This window comes from Lissotriton vulgaris, chromosome 12, assembly GCF_964263255.1.
Source record: "Lissotriton vulgaris chromosome 12, aLisVul1.2, whole genome shotgun sequence".
Lineage (NCBI taxonomy): Eukaryota > Metazoa > Chordata > Amphibia > Caudata > Salamandridae > Lissotriton > Lissotriton vulgaris.
In genome coordinates, this window is record NC_141700.1 from 705559634 (window position 1) to 705578847 (window position 19214).

The window sequence follows — 19214 nt, forward strand, 5'->3', positions numbered from 1 at the left end:
TTGATCCAGTGAATTGTGGGTATTCTGATTGAAGTAAATTTTGGGGTGACTAAACATTTGGGGTTCCCCACACACACATGCCCATTGCCAATAGCCTTCAGAATTAATTTAAAGCTTTAGTCATTTTCAATTGGATTTCTATTTGTTAATTCGGTTCACTTTCTGGAACATGTTTAAGGGATGTTGTTACTTTCAATCATAAAAATTTCATAATCTCCATGTACCCAGATTATCTATTCAGCGCCATCAACTTTGGAGATCTCTAACAATGAATGGTTATGGAAACCTTAAAAATTCTCCCATTGTACATGATAGAAGGAAAAAGTCAAGTGGAGGAAACAGGAAACATCTAATATCTGGCTTAGTATGGTGACTTAAGTGATGTCTTGACTGAACGTGTTGGCAGGGACCAGTCCTTGAAGTAAGTGAGAAGGGCCGGCACTGTTTGAATGTAGTTCAAAGGCGTCTTTGTAAAGACTCAGCCCCAGGGTTCTTTATTAAGTAATCATGGCCAGTTGTGGGTCAAACTGTTCTACTATCATGCTGTTTAGAGTTAAAGCTGGGTTTGATAATCAGATATGCACTACCTGGAATAATGTTGTCAATTTCAGGAGCTACATTGGTCAGTGCTCATTAATTGTATTTTGAATTTAATTCTGTGGGCTGTTGGAATTCAGGATAATTTATTAACTTTTGGAGTGATATTGTACAAATTTGGATCAAATATATAGAGTGATTTAGGGTTTGACAGAGAAGGAGGACCGGTGAGAAGCAGCAGAGGTGAGGGAACCGCTGGATAACCCTCGATGAAGCCTCAACTCTCTTCTACAAAGATAACCCCTAATCACTAGGTCAGAATGGCAGTCACCTGTCCAACTGAGGTCAAGGCAACGGGGAAGCTCTGACGGAATTTCCCTATCTACATCCACCCATAAGCATGGCAATGTGGAAGAGCCACCAAACAGAGGGAGAAATCTCCCTACCTATAAGTGGCATTTGCTTTTGTGTAGAGGATATGAATTCACACTTTGAGAGTTTGTTTTCTCTAAAAAGAAATTGCCAGATAGGCACTTCAAACATTGCGCCTCCTTGGTAAACCTTCAATTCTGTGAAGGAAGTTGCTTTAATAGAGACTCTCCTCTCGGCAAAAAGACTGCGGCCTGCTTGGCGGGTATTCCTAAGTAGGGCTGAGAGTCCTCCACCAGAGTGGCAGAGGCCATGGCTCTCACTGCTCTGGTGACCAGTGGACCATCTACTTTGGTTTAAATGACCCAATAGACTTTTATCTTAAGTTTCCATCCTCTAGAGTTTTTTATCTCCTTCTTAGTGCCACACCATGGATTACTTTGCATTCGTCCACTTGAGATACCTTTAGTGCTTTCATTTGTTCAGTACAGTGTCTGTTTTGCAGGTTCCATGAGGATCCTGAGCATAATGAGGTGATAAGGTGGCTTGTAATTTTTGGCTGCTGACATATGATGTGCAGATCATCACGGTTGGACCACAGCTGTCCTCTGCAGGGGTAGCCGCAAGTTCCTACTTCCGGGAGGAAGAGTATATCTTTGTTGCATCCCACTATAAACAGTATTTGGTCACAGGGGCATAGACAGTTTAGCTCCATCTAATAATGTATTTGTCTCTGGCAGACTGAGATTTTTGTATTCCCCCTTCCAAGTTGGTGCCCAAGTATATATGAAGCTGGATATCATCTACATACATTTAGAACTGGAGACGGTGCAGTTTATTTTACCGGCAAGAGGTCTCATATAAATGCTGAAGGTGAATGTCTATGTCATAAAGCTCTGTGGATCCCTACAAGTGATAATTTTGGTAGAGAATGTCCTTGGCCAATTTGGATTTGTTGAGCTAGGTCCAAGAGGAATGAATAATGCCATTCTAGGGCATTGCCCGCCTTTAACGGTCCTTAAATACAATGACATGGCCCATTGTGCTGTACGCCATAGAGAGGTTAAGCAGAATTTTGATTACCAGTTGGTTTATTTCAATTGGAAGTCTTGATAATGGTCAGCTATTGCCCTAGTTACCTGCTTGCTGAGGGCTTGATGAAGAAATGTCATAGGAGTTTTATGTTCTAGCTAGATGCTTGCAGATAGTGTTTTAGTAGAAGGCCAGGGGCTCTAAGCTCTAGGGGGCATATTTACGAGCCCCTTGGTGTCGCTCTTCCACCATGCAACGTGGTGCAAGAGTGACGCAAATTAAAAAGAAAATTTATAAAACCATGCAAAGCCACCTTGCGTGGCCCTGAGTGGCTTCACAAATATTGAGTAATGCAGTGCAGCCCAAATTGCTGCATTGCATTATTCTGTGCCTGGGAGGAGTTTCTATGGGCATTGTGTGGGTCTTCACACTCAACAGCCATGGATTCTGATGTTTTTTCAGATTTACCAGAAGTGAAACATGCTTATTTCTCCTCGTTTTTTCCACTTTTTGTCTGCAGCACACACAGAAAGATGAAAAAGCCTCAGAGGATTGTTTTCTGCAGGAAGGTATCCATTCCTGCATAAAAGCAATCCTGCATGCAATGCAGACACGCTGGCACCATGGTGCAAGAATGCCTGCGTTGGCTCTAGGCAGCCAAAATGGTGCAAGTACAGTGGAAAAGGCAAGAAAATGCCGCATTGACTTAAATATAGCACATTCCTGTCCTTTCCCTGTCAAACAGCGCAGGAAGGTGAATTGCTGAACTGCGTGATTTGGTCATAAATCTGGACCCCTGTATCTTTTTGCTGCGATGGTCTGTCAGTGGAAGGCCTTGGATTGCCATCCAGAGTTAGCTGGCTGATTATGGCCTGATAATGGGAAGTGCCAGCCAAAGTCACTCGCTTTCTGATGGACAATGGTGGGATGCCCCTGGGGTCCTATCCCCAATTACCTGCTTTGTGATGACACGGTACTTCTTGAAGTCCTTGGGTCCCAGCTTGTCATCTCTTGTGAGCCGTGTCACCTTCACACTGGGGTACTTCTCCCTCACCAGCTCGGAGCAGAACTTCTGCAGCACTCCGGCAACACCCTTCCCCCTCTCCCAGGGGGCCACACGGAGTCCCTCCACGAGGACAGTTGCCCCTCCATCCACAATGAACATGGACTGCAGGGCTATCTGATGGCGAGAGAGAGAGCAAAAGACAAAGAGTCAGGGACAGTCCAATCTACCCTGCCAGCGAGACAGGAAAGCATTCAGGAGCCCTGAAACAAAGGTGAGAAGTGATTAAAGACACAGGACACTGAAGGGTGGCCAGATGCACCTGTCTGGGAGAGACAGTCACTCAGTCAGGGTATTGGGGTTTAAAAGTCAATTTGTGATGCCCATTCCTAATTGTGTAGTCTGTTGAAGAGGAGATGGATGCTCGCCCCCCCATTCTGTATGTCTTCTATGTGGAGGTCAAGTGGGTACACATCCCTCCATCCAAGAATGGGATCTGTGCACGACGGGAGGCAGAACTTCTATGTAGGTGTGCAATGGAGGTACCGGCAAGTGTGGCCATCCAAAGATGTTGGGTGCGAGGAGAGGGGGAGATACGGGCCCTAATGCCTTGCGTGCATTCTGTGAGCAGGCGGGTGGGTAGGCGCTCCCTTCCCTGAGTGGGGTTGTGTATGAGGGGAGTCAAAACCCCATTTCTACCCCAAGATATATACTGTGTATGGGGTGAGTGGAGGCGGAGCCCATATCCCTTGGTGTGCGAGGAGAGATGGCTACATGACCCTCAGGATGTGTATTCTGTGTGTGAAGCCAAGTGAGGGCCTGTCCCGCATCCTAGGATGTATTATAGGAGAGGGACAGAAAGATGCATCACTGAATTACATGGTGTGCACTATGTGTGAAGGTTGTGGTGACACATCCCTCTATTTGAGGCTTTGTTTAGTGTGCCAGAGGGGCAGGTTCCTGTCTGCCTAACAAACGTGTATTATATGTGTGACACATGAAGATAAAAGTCACACCATCCCATGGGTTATTTATGTATCAGGAAGGAGGAGACAGCCCCCTCCATCCCAAGATGCACTCAGTAGTGAAGAGCACAGAGAAACTCACTACATATCATGATATAATGCTTGAATGAGAAAGGTGGAAACACGTCTCTCCATCCAAGGGTGCGTTATTTGGGTAAGGCATGCAGATATACCTCCTTCACTCCCAGGGTATATTATGTGTATGCGGGAGGTGGATACACGTCCCTTCATCCCAGGGTGTATTATGTGTATGACAGAGGTGGTTACACGTCTCTGCTTCCCAGGGTGTATTATGTGTACGAGGGAGGTGGATACACAATCTTTCATCTCAGGGTGTATTGTGTGTTTTAGGGATGCAGAAACAGCTCCCCCTCTCTCGGGGTATTTTATGTGTATGTGAGAGGTGGATACACCTCTCTCTATCCTAGGATGTATTATGTGTTATGCATGAAATTATACCTCCCTCTCTCCCAGTGTGTATTATGTGTTTTAGGCATGCAATTACACCTCCCTCTATCCCATGGTGTATTATGTGTGTTAGGTATGCAGATACACCTCCCTCTATCCCAGGGTGTATTGGGTGTATGAGAGAGCTGGATATACATTCCTTCACCTCAGAGTGTATTCTGTGTTTTAGGAATGCAGAAATTACTATCCCTATCTCAGGGTGTATTATGTGTATGAGGGAGGTGGATACACATCTTTCCATTCCAGGGTGTATTATGTGTATGAGAGACGTGAATACACATTCCTTCATCCCAGGGTGTAGTATGTGTTTTAGGGATGCAGGAACGCCTTCCTCTATTCAAGGATGTATAATGTGTATGAGGGATGTGGATATAACTCCATCAATCCCAGTATGTCTTTGTATTAGGAATGCAATTATACCTCCCTCTACCCCAGGATGTATTATGTGTTGGGCATTGCAATTATATCTCCCTCTATCCCAGTGTGTATTATGTGTGTTAGGAGTGCAATTACACCTTCCTCTATCCCAGGGTGTATTAGGTGTATGAGGGAGGTGGATACACGTCCCTTCATCCCAGGGTGTATTATGTGTGGTAGGGATGCAGAAACACCTCCCCCATTTGAGTGCATTAAGTATATGAGGGAGATGGAGGAACATACCTTCAAACTAGGGTGTATTATGTGCATGAGAGAGGTGGATACACATCCCTCCATCCCAGGGTGTATTATGTGTGTAAGATGCAGATGCACCTCCATCCATCTCAAGGTATATCATGTGTATGAGGGTGGTGAAAACAGGTTTCTCCTTCTCAAGGGTATTATATGTGTGAGGGATGCGGATACACCTCCATCTATCCCAATGTGTATTGTGTATGAGGGAGGTGGATACACATCTTTCTATCCCAGGGTGTATTATGTGTATGAGAGAGGTGGATACACATTCCTTTAACCCATGGTGTAATATGTGTATTGGGGATGCAGAAACGTCTTCCTCTATCTGAGGATGTATAATGTGTATGAGGGATGTGGATAGAACTCCCTCAATCCCAGTATGTCTTTGTATTAGTAATGCAATTATACCTCCCTCTACCCCAGGATGTATTATGTGTTGGGCATGCAATTATATCTCCCTCTATCCCAGTGTGTATTATGTGTGTTAGGTGTGCAATTACACCTCCCTCTACCCCAGAGTGTATTAGTTGTATGAGGGAGGTGGATACACGTCCCTTCATCCCAGGGTGTATTATGTGTGGTAGGGATGCAGAAATACCTCCCCCATTTGAGTGCATTAAGTATATGAGGGAGATGGAGGAACATACCTTCAAACTAGGGTGTATTATGTGCATGAGAGAGGTGGATACACATCCCTCCATCCCAGGGTGTATTATGTGTGTAAGATGCAGATGCACTTCCAAATCTATCTCAAGGTATACTATGTGTATGAGGGAAGTGAAAACAGGTTTCTCCTTCTCAAGGGTATTATGTGTGTGATGGATGCGGATACACCTCCATCTATCCCAATGTGTATTGTGTGGGAGGGAGATGGATACGTGCCCCTCCATCCCAAGGAGTATTATGCGTGTGAGTTGCAAATACTGGTCCCTCCATTCCATGATGTATTTTATGTATCCGGAAAGTGGAGACACTTCCCTCCATCCTAAAACGTATTCAGTGGGTGAAAAATGCACATACACACTCTATCCCTTGGTGTAGACTCCCTTAGGCAAGTGGAGAAACATCTCTTCACCCCATGTTGCATTCTATCCGTGAGGAAGGTGGAGACACAGCCCTCCATCGCAGGGTGTATTAGATGTTTGAGTAAGGTGGAGCGAAATCCCTTCATCCAATGTAGTATTCTGTGTTAAAGGGGTGGAGACAAATCTTTTCTTCCCATGATATATTTTGTGGGTGAGGGAGGTGAAGACACATCCATTTGTCCTTCAATGTAGTTGATGCCTGTAGAAGGTGGATCCCTCAACTCCCTATATTTCGGGGTGCATTCTTTGAGTGAGGGAGGTAGAGACACGTCCCCCACCCCAGGGTGTATAAAGTGATTGAGGGATGCAAATAAACCTCCCTCTATACCATGGTGAATGTTAAGTGTGAAGCATGTGGAGACACAACCCAGGATGCATTTTTAGTGTGACACAGGTGGAGGCACATCCCCCATCCCAGAATGCATTTTAAGTGTGATTGAGCGATGCAAATAGGCCTCCCTCTATTCCATGGTGTATTTTAGGTGTGAAGCATGTGGAGACACATCCCCCATCCAAGGATGCATTTTAGGTGTGAGGGAGATGGAGACACGTCCCTCTATCCCAGAGTGTACTTTATCTGTGTAGGAGGTGGAGGCACGTCCCTCCATCATTTGTGTATTTTAAGTATGAGGGAGATTGAGACAAGTTCCTCTATCCCAGGTTGCATTTTAAGTGTGAGAGAGGTGGAGGCGTGTCTCTGCACCACAGGGTGTATTTTAAGTGTGAGAAAGTTGGAGACACATCGCTCCATCCCATGGTGTATATGAAGTGTGTCACAGGTGGAGACACATCCCGCATCCCAGGATGTATTTAAAGTGCCAGAAAGGTGGAGACACATCCCTTCATCCCATATGTATTTTAAGTGTGAGGGAGCAGGAGACATGACCCCCCATCCCAGGGTGTATTTTTAAGTTTAATTGAGGTATGCAGATAGACACCCCTCTATTCCATGGAGTATTTCAAGTGTGAAGCATGTGGAGACGCATCCCCATCCCAGGATGGATTTTAACCTCTTAAGCGCTGCTGACGGCCAACGGTCGTCACGAGCGCTACCTCCCCAGTGCTGCGCACGACCATTGAACGTCCATTCAGCACTAGTTCCAATGGACAGCGAGGAAGGTGGAGACACAGCCCTCCATCGCAGGGTGTATTAGATGTGTGAGTAAGGTGGAGCGAAATCCCTTCATCCAATGTAGTATTCTGTGTTAAAGGGGTGGAGACAAATCTTTTCTTCCCATGATATATTTTGTGGGTGAGGGAGGTGAAGACACATCCATTTGTCCTTCAATGTAGTTGATGCCTGTAGAAGGTGGATCCCTCAACTCCCTATATTTCGGGGTGCATTCTTTGAGTGAGGGAGGTAGAGACACGTCCCCCACCCCAGGGTGTATAAAGTGATTGAGGGATGCAAATAAACCTCCCTCTATACCATGGTGAATTTTAAGTGTGAAGCATGTGGAGACACAACCCAGGATGCATTTTTAGTGTGACACAGGTGGAGGCACATCCCCCATCCCAGAATGCATTTTAAGTGTGATTGAGCGATGCAAATAGGCCTCCCTCTATTCCATGGTGTATTTTAGGTGTGAAGCATGTGGAGACACATCCCCCATCCAAGGATGCATTTTAGGTGTGAGGGAGATGGAGACACGTCCCTCTATCCCAGAGTGTACTTTATGTGTGTAGGAGGTGGAGGCACGTCCCTCCATCATTTGTGTATTTTAAGTATGAGGGAGATGGAGACAAGTTCCTCTATCCCAGGTTGCATTTTAAGTGTGAGAGAGGTGGAGGCGTGTCTCTGCACCACAGGGTGTATTTTAAGTGTGAGAAAGTTGGAGACACATCGCTCCATCCCATGGTGTATATGAAGTGTGTCACAGGTGGAGACACATCCCGCATCCCAGGATGTATTTAAAGTGCCAGAAAGGTGGAGACACATCCCTTCATCCCATATGTATTTTAAGTGTGAGGGAGCAGGAGACATGACCCCCCATCCCAGGGTGTATTTTTAGGTTTAATTGAGGTATGCAGATAGACACCCCTCTATTCCATGGAGTATTTCAAGTGTGAAGCATGTCGAGACGCATCCCCATCCCAGGATGGATTTTAACCTCTTAAGCGCTGCTGACGGCCAACGGTCGTCACGAGCGCTACCTCCCCAGTGCTGAGCACGACCATTGAACGTCCATTCAGCACTAGTTCCAATGGACAGCGCAGCACTGGGGAGGGATATTTGCGCCGCAGCTAAGGTGTTAAGTGTGACACAGGTGGAGAAAAAACCCCTTTCCAGAATGTATATTAAGTGTGATTGAGAGATACAAATATACCTCAAACTATTCCATGGTGTATTTTGTGTGAGAAGCATTTGGAGACACATCCCCGTCCCAGGTTGTGTCTTAAGTGTGACACAGGTGGAGACACATCCCCCATCCCAGAATGCATTTTAAGTTCGAGGAAGATGGAGACACATCCCTCCATCCCGTGTGTTTTCCAAGTCTGAGGGAGATGGAGACCCGACCCTCTATCCCGGGGTGTATTTTAAGTGTGATAGAGGTGGAGGTACATCTCTCCATCCCAGGGTGCATTTTAAGTGTGAGAAAGCTGGAGACACATCCCTCCCTCCCAGGGTATGTTTTAAGTGTGACGCAGGGGGCGACACATCTCCCCATCCCAGGATGTATTTTAATTGTGAGGAAGGTGTAGACAAATCCCGCCATCCCAGGTGTATATTAAGTGTGAGGCAGATGGAGTCATGTGCCTCTATCCTAGAGTATATTTTAAGCATTGGGAAGGTGAAGGTACGTCTCTCCATCCCATCAGTATTTTAAGTGTGAGGGAGATGGGGACACATCCCTCTATCCCAGGGTTCATTTTTTCAGTTTGTGTGTTTGTGAGAGGTGGCGACACATAACTTCATCCCAGGGTGTATTTAATGAATGAGGGAGGTGAAACACATCACTAAATCCCATGCTCTGTTCTCTGAGGGAGGTGGTCACTCACATCTTTTCATCATGTATTCTGCATTTGACGAAGTTGGAGGCATGTCTCTCCATTTTGGGGTGTATTGTGTGTAAGGAAATTGTTTATTCGGCATATGAAGGAAGATGGAAACATATTGAGCCATCCCAGTAAGATTTCAGCATGTGATGGGGTAAATATATTTCTCTCCGTCCCCTAGTGTGTTTTGTTTGAGGGGTGATGAAAGCACTCCCCATAAACAATGTGTACTTTGGGCATTAGGCTTGGTGGGTGCATACCATTTCTTCTAAGGCTGACTTCTATGTTAATGGAGGTGGTGAAACATCCTTTATTCTCCTCTGAGATGTATTGTTGATTACTAAATAGATTACTTTTGCAGTATGGTGTGCGTGTCTAAACCTGGCACACACAGTTACACAATGATCTAATCTTGGTGCACTTAAGATTTACAATTAGAGTTCTACAGTGCTTTTTTGTTGTTTAGTTTATGTATGTGAGGCATACAACAAAGGGGGCACTTTAACTGACCAAACAAACAGTATATCTAACGCTGGAGCACTCTGTTCCCTAAACAATATTATCTAACACTGGGACACTCAGTGACTCGAGCACTATAAGAAAAGCAGCACATTTAGTGCAGAGCAAAACAATCAACCATGAAAGTCTTTGTTGGTATCCGATTCCAAGTCTCGGCCTCAGTCTCTGTTACCATCAAGTGGTTGCATGGCCCAGTAAATGTACAAAAGAATGCCTAGTATTCAGATTTGGTAGCATATTAAATATAGTATTTGGCTTGTGTTGGCTGAGGGACAGCTAGCCTGAGTGCTCCAGTATACTCTAAACCCTCGGGGAACCCAATGAACACATGTTTCATGGTGGTGAGGTGTGTTCTCAAGGTTTCTCGTGGGTTGTTTACAGATGTACTGTCCCTCCGAACAGGCTGCAGATCTGACCACCCTTTGGCATTGCAGATGGTGATAGGACTTTTTCATGAATACATTCTGATCATTTACCGGTATGTTCTGCTGGCAGATCTCTCACCGACAGCGGTAACAGCTCAACAGCTCCTCTGGCTCAGAGAAACGTCTGCCCTGCGTGGAATTAAAGACGCTGCACTCACGTTATTCTTTCTGAAACGCTTGTGCCTCCCCCAACCCCTCCCACCCTCTTCCCAAAATATTTAAAAGGATAGCACACAGACCACGGTCCAAGTGATCTATGCAAGGTGAGACCTTATGACTGGGCTTTCAAAATTGGCCCATCCCTTGATGCCTGGTTGAAATGGACTCCCTTGGACCACCCCTTGGATTACTGAGACAGATGCAGGAAGGGGGCCTCGGGAAGTTGGAAGGGGTAAGACTTGGACTTGCATTACTACAGGAGGAAGGAGACACTGCCCTCATAAGGAAGGACATTGCAATTACATGGTCGCAAAGATTTATGTATCAGGTGAGGTAGCTCACCAATATTGACTCAGGCACAGATAGGTTTAAACTTGCCAGCACATGGGAATAAATAGTAGGTCTCACCTTGATAAAGGGTATGAACTGAAGGTAGGGGATTCACAGGGATAGAATAGCGGACATGACTGCCATTGCACATTTGTGGGAAAGATGACATTTGTCTATTGATAAAGGAGATAGCATAACCCTCATACAGGTGGTGGGGAGGGGAACATTACCCTTAAAGGGTTGAGATGGAAATGTACGTTCTTCATTGGAGAGGCTGTAGGTGGTGATGGGCCTTGCAAAGGTAGGATGGAGAGGTCTCGTAGGGGTGGGATGAGAATGTAATTATCATTAATCCGTGCTGCAGCAACCGGCATAGGTTTCTCTGAACGTAGCGGAACCATAGATCAGCAAGATTCATGCTACTAACCTTGGATCTGATCCCGAAATTTATCAGTAAGTCTATTACCAAATGCTCTGTGCAGAAATACATGTAGCAGAACCCACCTGGACGGTCTTTAGACTATCTTTTCTGAGACCTTGAGAAGGTGGTGGCGTGACAAAACTATGCTTTGTTGGTTTTTTGAAAACCACTCCTGCTCTTTAAAAGCCTAAGCTACTCATAGCTGTGTTTTCTTGTAACTTCATTACTTATGGATTGCATGTGATTGAACCACATCTCAGGTTCTAAAAATATATTTATTACTGTTACTCAGTCCCTGAGCTTTATGCTTTTACTTTTTGGTTCCCTTCAGTTTGAACACTTTACTGCTTCTGAGTTTAGTAATTGGTAGAAAATTACATTTTAGCATACCTATGCAGATGGCAATACCCAGGAATATGTTCTATATGCCTTGCTTCTTCACAACTCTTGCCAGCTGCTTGTTTCCTGTTTCTTTCATGTTACGCCTGAACATTGTCTGTTTCTGCTCATACAAAGGGACTTTTTCTACTTGTTTCCTTTGTAAATGTGCTTTACTGTCCGTATGTCATTTAGGCTACAATGTGTACTCTTTCTTTGGATTATGCCAAGTTGTTTTCTTCAGCTGTTGGCCCAGCCTTCATTAAAAATCTCACTCTCTTAGCTCTTGTCTTCCTTAATCTCTATCTCTTTTTTAATTGTTTGTACTCTTTTTGTCTAGCGTGTTTCCATCACGCTTCTTAGTATCCAACATTTGAAGTGGTGTGCCAGTACAGTGTTCTAGGAAAAAATGTTGTAGTCCTGTAACTTCCCTAGGTTCCTTGTCTTCAATTAAGTGTTGTATTTTATCTTGTTTTAGTCTAAAGTGTTGCTGAGGTTGTTGTGCTGGTACTGCTATGTCCATTCTACCCTGTGGGTGTACTGTGCAGTATTTGTGGCATCATGCCAAGCATTGATTGATTCTTGGTGTGCATCTTTAATACTAGCCAGAATTTGCAGTGCCTTAAGTTGTCTGTTTCATTTCACACATTTATTTTGCCAGTCATTGCATAATTTCCTGCACTTCATCAGCCACGACCTACACATCTGTGCCACTTCTGCCCTACAGCCTACTCTTTTCTCACTGCATTGCTTCATCAAAGTATTACATTCTCAGACTCAGACATTGGTACCCTTCTAATTCCACTTCAATACTTGGCACTGCCCCTTAGGCATACTAGATATACACAGATACACAAGGAGACATATACAGACATCATCTTGTCACTGTGTTTATTTGTATGTCTCTTTTGTACGTGGTAGTAAGTAAAATCATAGGTTTCTGTGTGTTAGTCTGTAGGATTGTCTGTAAGTGCCTCTATAAATGTGTGTCGGTATATATTACTCAATATGTGGTGCTGTGTGTGTATCTGTTTACCTGTGTGTGTGCATACATGCATATGTGTTGTGTCTCTAGTGATCTGCCAGTGTACATGTGCATATCTACATGGCTGTATTGGCCTTTAGATATTTCTGTCTGTGCGTGTGTATGTGTGTGTGCCTGTGTCAACATGTATCAGTCTGTAGATCTATCAGTGTCTTCTTTCCTATCGATAATGTAATATAATGTAATGTATGTGGTCTTGTAAAGCGCACTGCTGCCCTGAGGCGTCGTGGCGCTGTAGACCAATGGGGAACACGTCCTGGCTATCCCTGTGAGATGGTCCCTACTGGGTATCTCCAAGGTGAAACCAGGCATCCCTGGCGAATGTGGGGGGCCGTTGTAGAGATGAGGCAAGCTAACGCCCAGAGTTGCTGAGTGTGATCCCTGGTTAGAGTAGGCACCGAGGCGAGAATTATCGAGACCGCTGACCCTGGTCCACGACCCTGCCGCATCGGGAATTGAACCCCGGTCCCGGGCCGTTCTCTGCTTCCAGGTCTGCCGCCTCTAACCAGTGAGCCACACCACTCCTATCAACGTGCTCTTCCTTGTGATTACACCTATTTCTATGTGTGTGTTCATGGAAATGTCAATCTATGTGACTGTCATTAGGATAGGTTTATGCATGCAATTGTTCTCGAGAGCACATGACTAATATACAATAACCGATATTAATCTCTCATCTTGAGTACCAGAGTAGTGTGCTACTCGCTGTAAAGCACTTCAGCCCCTCTTCAGAGGTAGTACAAGCTATATAAACACAATTCTGTGTCTGTGGATGTAGCTGTTTGAGGTTAGCCGTCCATCTGTTTCACACTATGGACCTGTCCTTGTGTGTCCCTGTATCAGTCTATAGCAGAGGTCTTCACCTGTGAGATGTGCTTGCCTGGGTGTCTATGCCTCAGCAGTATTTGTAAATGAAGATGGCCAGGCTGTCTTTATATACATGTAGCAGGTAAAATTCATAGAAATGTATGGGAACTGTGCTCCCTAGTGCCATGAGGCAGGGGTCAGTGAGTGTGGTGTCAGGGTCAAAGAGTGTTTTTTCCATATAAACTAATAAACACACCTTAAATGGAAAATAAATGCAAATTAAACTAATCGGTGGGAAATACACTCCTTCTCATTAGGAACTTCCAGTTGGTTAAAAAGATCACAGTAGATGCTTGTGTGTGACCTCAGAGTCACAGAATTGAATCTGGGAAGCTGTAGTGAGTAATAATTAGTTGTGTTTTTATATTACTACGGTGTCCCAGTCTGTGATAGAAAGTACTGTGCATGTGGAATTATTTTAGAATGTCATTCCTAGCAGTATAAAGCTGGCTGCAACAAAAAGATTTAAAGATAAAACACAAATTCTCAAAGTGTCTTAGAAATGCGTGTTCAAGCTGTAACTAATATCAGCAATTTTGTAAGTGTCCATTAAAAGAAAGCATTGCAGAAGGCAGCTGATAACACACTTACATTACCTCTCAGGAATAGTAAATCTTTCTCACCATAAATGTTCAAGTGAGTCCATCAATTAAAGTCCATACAGGCTGCCAAGCAGCCTTCACAATTGGTGATTAACCAATTGCACACAATTGCATTTCTTTCAGGCAGCTGGCACCCTGGTGAGAAGGACTGTTTCTTTTTTAGCTCATTTTCACAGCCTCCCTCACCCACCGCCAACCATATACTTCAAGGTCTCAAGATCCACATTAACCACTCAGGAATGGGAATTTTGTTTAACACAATTATGGGAACACTTTTTTGTCAAATTAAAAAAGCATGGGTACATTGGTCCCCATGGATCCCACCTGGATCGACCTCTATTTGCATGCAGCATTTCCTTGCTAGGATTAAGTTCCAACTCACCCTAGCTGTGCAGAGTCTGAGCAAAAGAGGGGTGAGATGTGGGACTTTTTGCCCTGTTTCCCTTTATTTTACACAAAGTGGCAGACAGTCTGCTTTAGTCCCTAGGCCAAGGAGGGGTGTGGCGGCCCAAGGCAGCATAATTGTGACTGCCATATTTTACTAAAGGGGCAACGGGGCTCATTCTTTTCTATCGATACCGACAAGCTCACATTTGCTGCAATAGGAGGCAGGAAACAACACATGAGAGCACATTTTTTTATCAGAAAGTTACAGAAAGCCTGTTTTAAGACTGAGTGCTCGCCAGACTCGGTGTAGAAGGAAGTGAAAGAGGTAGAGGAGACATCTAGCTACACAGGGACACAACTATCAGTGCAGCAGGTGCAGATGGAGTGGGGCCCAGGAGTCTGAGGGGCTCACAACACCTCAATAATGGGGAACTTTGTTTGTTGGTCAGTTTCTGTTTGTGTTTGATGCATTCTCTGTAAGTCTCACATTTAGTGTGGATTAAAAACTACAGAAAAAGCACCCCTGAAATGATCTCATAATGTCTGACCCCTGCAATCAGGTCTGACCTCCCCCCCCCCCCCCAAAAAATGCATGTCATAAAGGTTTGGTGAGGGCAACTCCAAATGTTTTGCTTAGGGGCGTTCGAAGATCTATGGTCAATAGTTCTGTCTACATAAATACATAGTTAAATCTGTATGTGCGTCAGTATCGGTCGGTTGATTTGTATGTACCATCTGTGTTTTTCTGCTTCTGTATCTATGTCAGTATGTGCATGTATCTGTTTCTCTTTATTTGCCTGCTCTCTTTGTGACTGTAGATCATATAGTCATCTAGTTATGTGTATGCATGTCTGTTATCTGTTTTGTTGTGTGTCTGTGTCAGTCTGGGTCAGTCAATGGATCGATATGTGCTGACGTGGAGCAGTCTGTGTATATTTCTCTGTCTGCAGATCTATCTGTGTTTACATATTTTGGGACAATTCAAGCAGAATTTCTATTTTCCACCCACCCAATTTTACTGTAGGTGCTTTCTCTGTGCTCTAGATAGGCCATGAGCTGCTGGGTTTGATTCTTGGCAAAGCAAAAAAGTGATATTTAACCAGGACCCTTGGTGGTCATCTACTTCGGCCCATAGTGGGCTTACCAAAAGTAAATGTTTACCTGCCTGTCTGTCACATGTCAGAGCTGCAATGCAACACCAATGGAAGTCCTCATTTAATATAAAGAAGAAGTGTTACCTGAGACTGTCATTTACCACTGGAGTCTAGGGTCTAAGATATAACTTGAATCCAATTGAATAACCAGGTTATTCATTTTGTACTCTGAACTCTCCAAGGGTAGGGATCACAAGACGTCAAGGCGCTGCTTACTTTTATACTTAACTTTTCAAGTGCTTGAAGGCTCATGGTCTCGGATAATGGTGCTAGATCAACTGTTAAATACATATCTTATTGTCTACTAATTTTGTTTATCCTTTGCCTAGTAAGGAATTTCTGAATTTTTCAAGCACTGCGTTGTATTTCGCTTGTATCATTCTTAGTCACATAGGTCATGCCTCTTGAGCAGCGTCCTATATATTCTTCTGAGGCCACGCAATTTTAGCCCACCCACCCTCGACCCGCAGTAACACACACTTCCTTTTGAAATAACTATTTTTGCGGCAGTCTCTATGTTTGGAAAATCAGAGAACTTCGATATGAAATAAGGTATTGAGATGTTTCAAGAAACTGATACCAAAAATGACGTGGATTGTTGTAAAACCTCCCTGGAGACAACTCGCCTTAATTTGGCTTATTTCAAAGCTTCTCAAGGCACCTATAGCCCCCCACTTCTGCTCTCAGGGTGCTTTGGTAGAGCCTACTTAGCCCAGTAGTCTTGAAACAATCCGTTCATGCCTCTCTGTGACTGTGGTCCTGCTCCAAACCACCCAGCCTCAGCGTTTGCTGCTCCAACCCACCCAGCCTCAGCGTTTGCTGCTCCAAACCACCCAGCCTCAGCGTTTGCTGCTCCAAACCACCCAGCATCAGGGAGTGCTGCTCCAAACCACCCATCCTCAGGATCTGCTGCTCCAAACCACTCAGCCTCAGTGTTTGCTGCTCCAACCCACCCAGCCTCAGCGTTTGCTGCTCCAAACCACCCAGCATCAGGGAGTGCTGCTCCAAACCACCCAGCATCAGAGAGTGCTGCTCCAAACCACCCATCCTCAGGACCTGCTGCTCCAACCCACCCACCCTCAGTGTTTGCTGCTCCAAACCACCCAGCCTCAGGATCTGCTGCTCCAAACCACCCATCCTCGGGATCTGCTGCTCCAAACCACTCAGCCTCAGAGAGTGCTGCTCCAAACCACCCATCCTCAGGATCTGCTGCTCCAAACCACTCAGCCTCAGAGAGTGCTGCTCCAACCCACCCAGGGTCAGTGTGTGCTGCTCCAAACCACCTAGCCTCAGGGTTTGCTACTCCAAACCATCCAGCATCAGGCTATGCTGCTCCAACCCACCCAGCCTCAGGGAGTGCTGCTCCAACCCACCCAGCCTCAGGGAGTGCTGCTCCAAACCACCCATCCTCAGGATCTGCTGCTCCAAACCACTCAGCCTCAGAGAGTGCTGCTCCAACCCACCCAGGGTCAGTGTGTGCTGCTCCAAACCACCTAGCCTCAGGGAGTGCTGCTCCAAACCATCCAGCATCAGGCTATGCTGCTCCAAACCACCAAGCCTCAGTGTTTGCTGCTCCAAACCACCCAGCCTCAGAGAGTGCTGCTCCAAACCACCCAGCCTCATAGTGTGCTGCTCCAACCCACCCACCCTCAGTGTGTGCTGCTCCAAACTACCCAGCCTCAGTGTTTGCTGCTCCAAACCAACGAGCATCAGTCTATGCTGCTCCGAACTACCCAGCATCAGGGAGAGCTGCTCTAAACCACCCAGACACAGTGTGAACGGGAACCATCCTTTACAATGCAACTTTCACCACGCAGTGCCTTTACGACGCAACTTTTACAGCGCAAACCATTACAACGCATTGCGCTGGGGGGCGCTCTACGATAGGGAGTAGGTTTAATTTACTATCCAACATCTTCCCTACTATCCACCGGGACTGGAGTTGGAATAGTAAATTAAACTATTCACTACCCAGCGCCCCAAAGCACTATGCGTTGTAAAGGCATGCGTTGTAAAAACCGCATTGTAAAGGCATGCGTGGTAAAAGCATGCATTGTAACATCATACATCCGTGTGTACTGCTCAAAACAGCCCATCCTCAGAGTATGCTGCTCCAAACCACCCAGACTCAGAGAGTGCTGCTCCAAACCACCCACCCTCAGTGTGTGCAGCTCCAAACCACCCATCCTCAGTGTGTACTGCTCTAAACCACCCACATTCAGTGTGTGCTGCTCCAAACCACCTAGATTTAGTATGTTCTGCTCCAAACCACCCACCCTCAGTGTTTGATGCTCCAAACCACCCAGCCTCCGAGTATTCTGCCCCGAACCACCCATCCTCAGCGTGCAAAGCTCCAAATCACCCAGCCTCAGTGTGTGTTGTTCCAAATCACCCAGCCTCAGAGTGTGCTGCTCCAAACGACCCACATTCAGTGTGTGCTGCTCTAAACCACCCATCCTCAGTGTGTGCTGCTCCAAACCACCCACCCTCAGTGTGTGCTGCTCCAAACCACCCATCCTCAGTGTGTACTGCTCTAAACCACCCACATTCAGTGTGTGCTGCTCCAAACCACCCAGTTTTAGTGTGTTCTGCTCCAAACCACCCACCCTCAGTGTTTGCTGCTCCAAACCACCCTGCCTCCGAGTGTGCTGCTCCAAACCACCCATCCTCAGTGTGTGCTACTCCAAACCACCCACATTCAGTGTGTGCTGCTCCAAACCACCTAGTTTTAGTGTGTTCTGCTCCAAACCACCCCCCTCAGTGTTTGCTGCTCCAAACCACCCTGCCTCCGAGTGTTCTTCTCCAAACCACCCAGCCTTCGAGTGTTCTGCTCCAAACCACCCAGCCACAGTGTGTGCTGTTCCAAGCCACCCAGCTTCAGTGTGTGCTGTTCCAAGCCACCCAGCTTCAGTGTGTGCTGTTGCAAACATCCCAGCCTCAGGACATGCAGCTCTAAACCACCCAGCCTCGGTGTGAGCTGCTCCAAACCACTTAGCCTCAGGGTGTGCTGCTCTAAACCACTCAGCACAGAGTGTGCTGCTCCAAAACCCCAGCTTCAGAGCGTGCTGCTGCAAACCACCCTGCCTCAGTGTGAGCTGCTCCAAACCTCCCAGCCTCAGTGTGATCTGCTCCAAACCCAGCCTCTGTGTGTGCTTCTCCAAACCTCCCAGCCTCAGTGTGTGCTTCTTCAAACCACCCGGCCTCAGTGTGTGCTTCTCCAAACCTCCCAGCCTCAGTGTGTGCTTCTTCAAACCACCCGGCCTCTGTGTGTGCTGCTCCAAACCATCCACCCTTAGTGTGCGCTTCTCCTAACCACCCAGCCTCTTTATGTGCTGCCCCAAAGCACCCCTCCTCGGCGTGCAAAGCTCCAAATCACCCAGCATCAGTGTGTGTTGTTCCAAATCACCCGGCCTCAGTGTGTGCTGCCCCAAACCGCCCATCCTCAGTGTGCAAAGCTAAAAATTATCACCCAGCCTCAGTGTGTGCTGTCCCAAACCACCCATCCTCAGTGTGCAAAGCTAAAAATTATCACCCAGCCTCAGTGTGTGCTGCCCCAAACCACCCATCCTCAGTGTGCAAAGCTAAAAATTATCACCCAGCCTCAGTGTGTGCTGTCCCAAACCACCCATCCTCAGTGTGTGTTGTTTCAAATCACCCAGCCTCAGTGTGTGTTGTTCCAAACCACCCAGCCTCAGTGTGTGCTGCCTCAAATCACCCAGCCTCAGTGTGAGCTTCTCCA

General features: G+C 46.1%; 1 protein-coding gene across 2 annotated transcripts in view; it reads right to left on the reverse strand.

Moving 5' to 3' along the window:
- The window catches only part of LOC147678051 (histidine N-acetyltransferase-like), a 128906-nt gene that overhangs the window by 14899 nt on the left and 94793 nt on the right, over window positions 1-19214 (reverse strand). For both annotated transcript variants that reach the window (XR_015302477.1, XM_086945945.1), the window contains exon 3: window positions 2894-3118. Coding sequence is in view for 1 of the 2 variants with exons in the window: in XM_086945945.1 (XP_086802071.1) it covers window positions 2894-3118 (225 nt within the window). In the remaining variant the exon portion in view is untranslated. The remainder of the gene's footprint in view (window positions 1-2893; window positions 3119-19214) is intronic.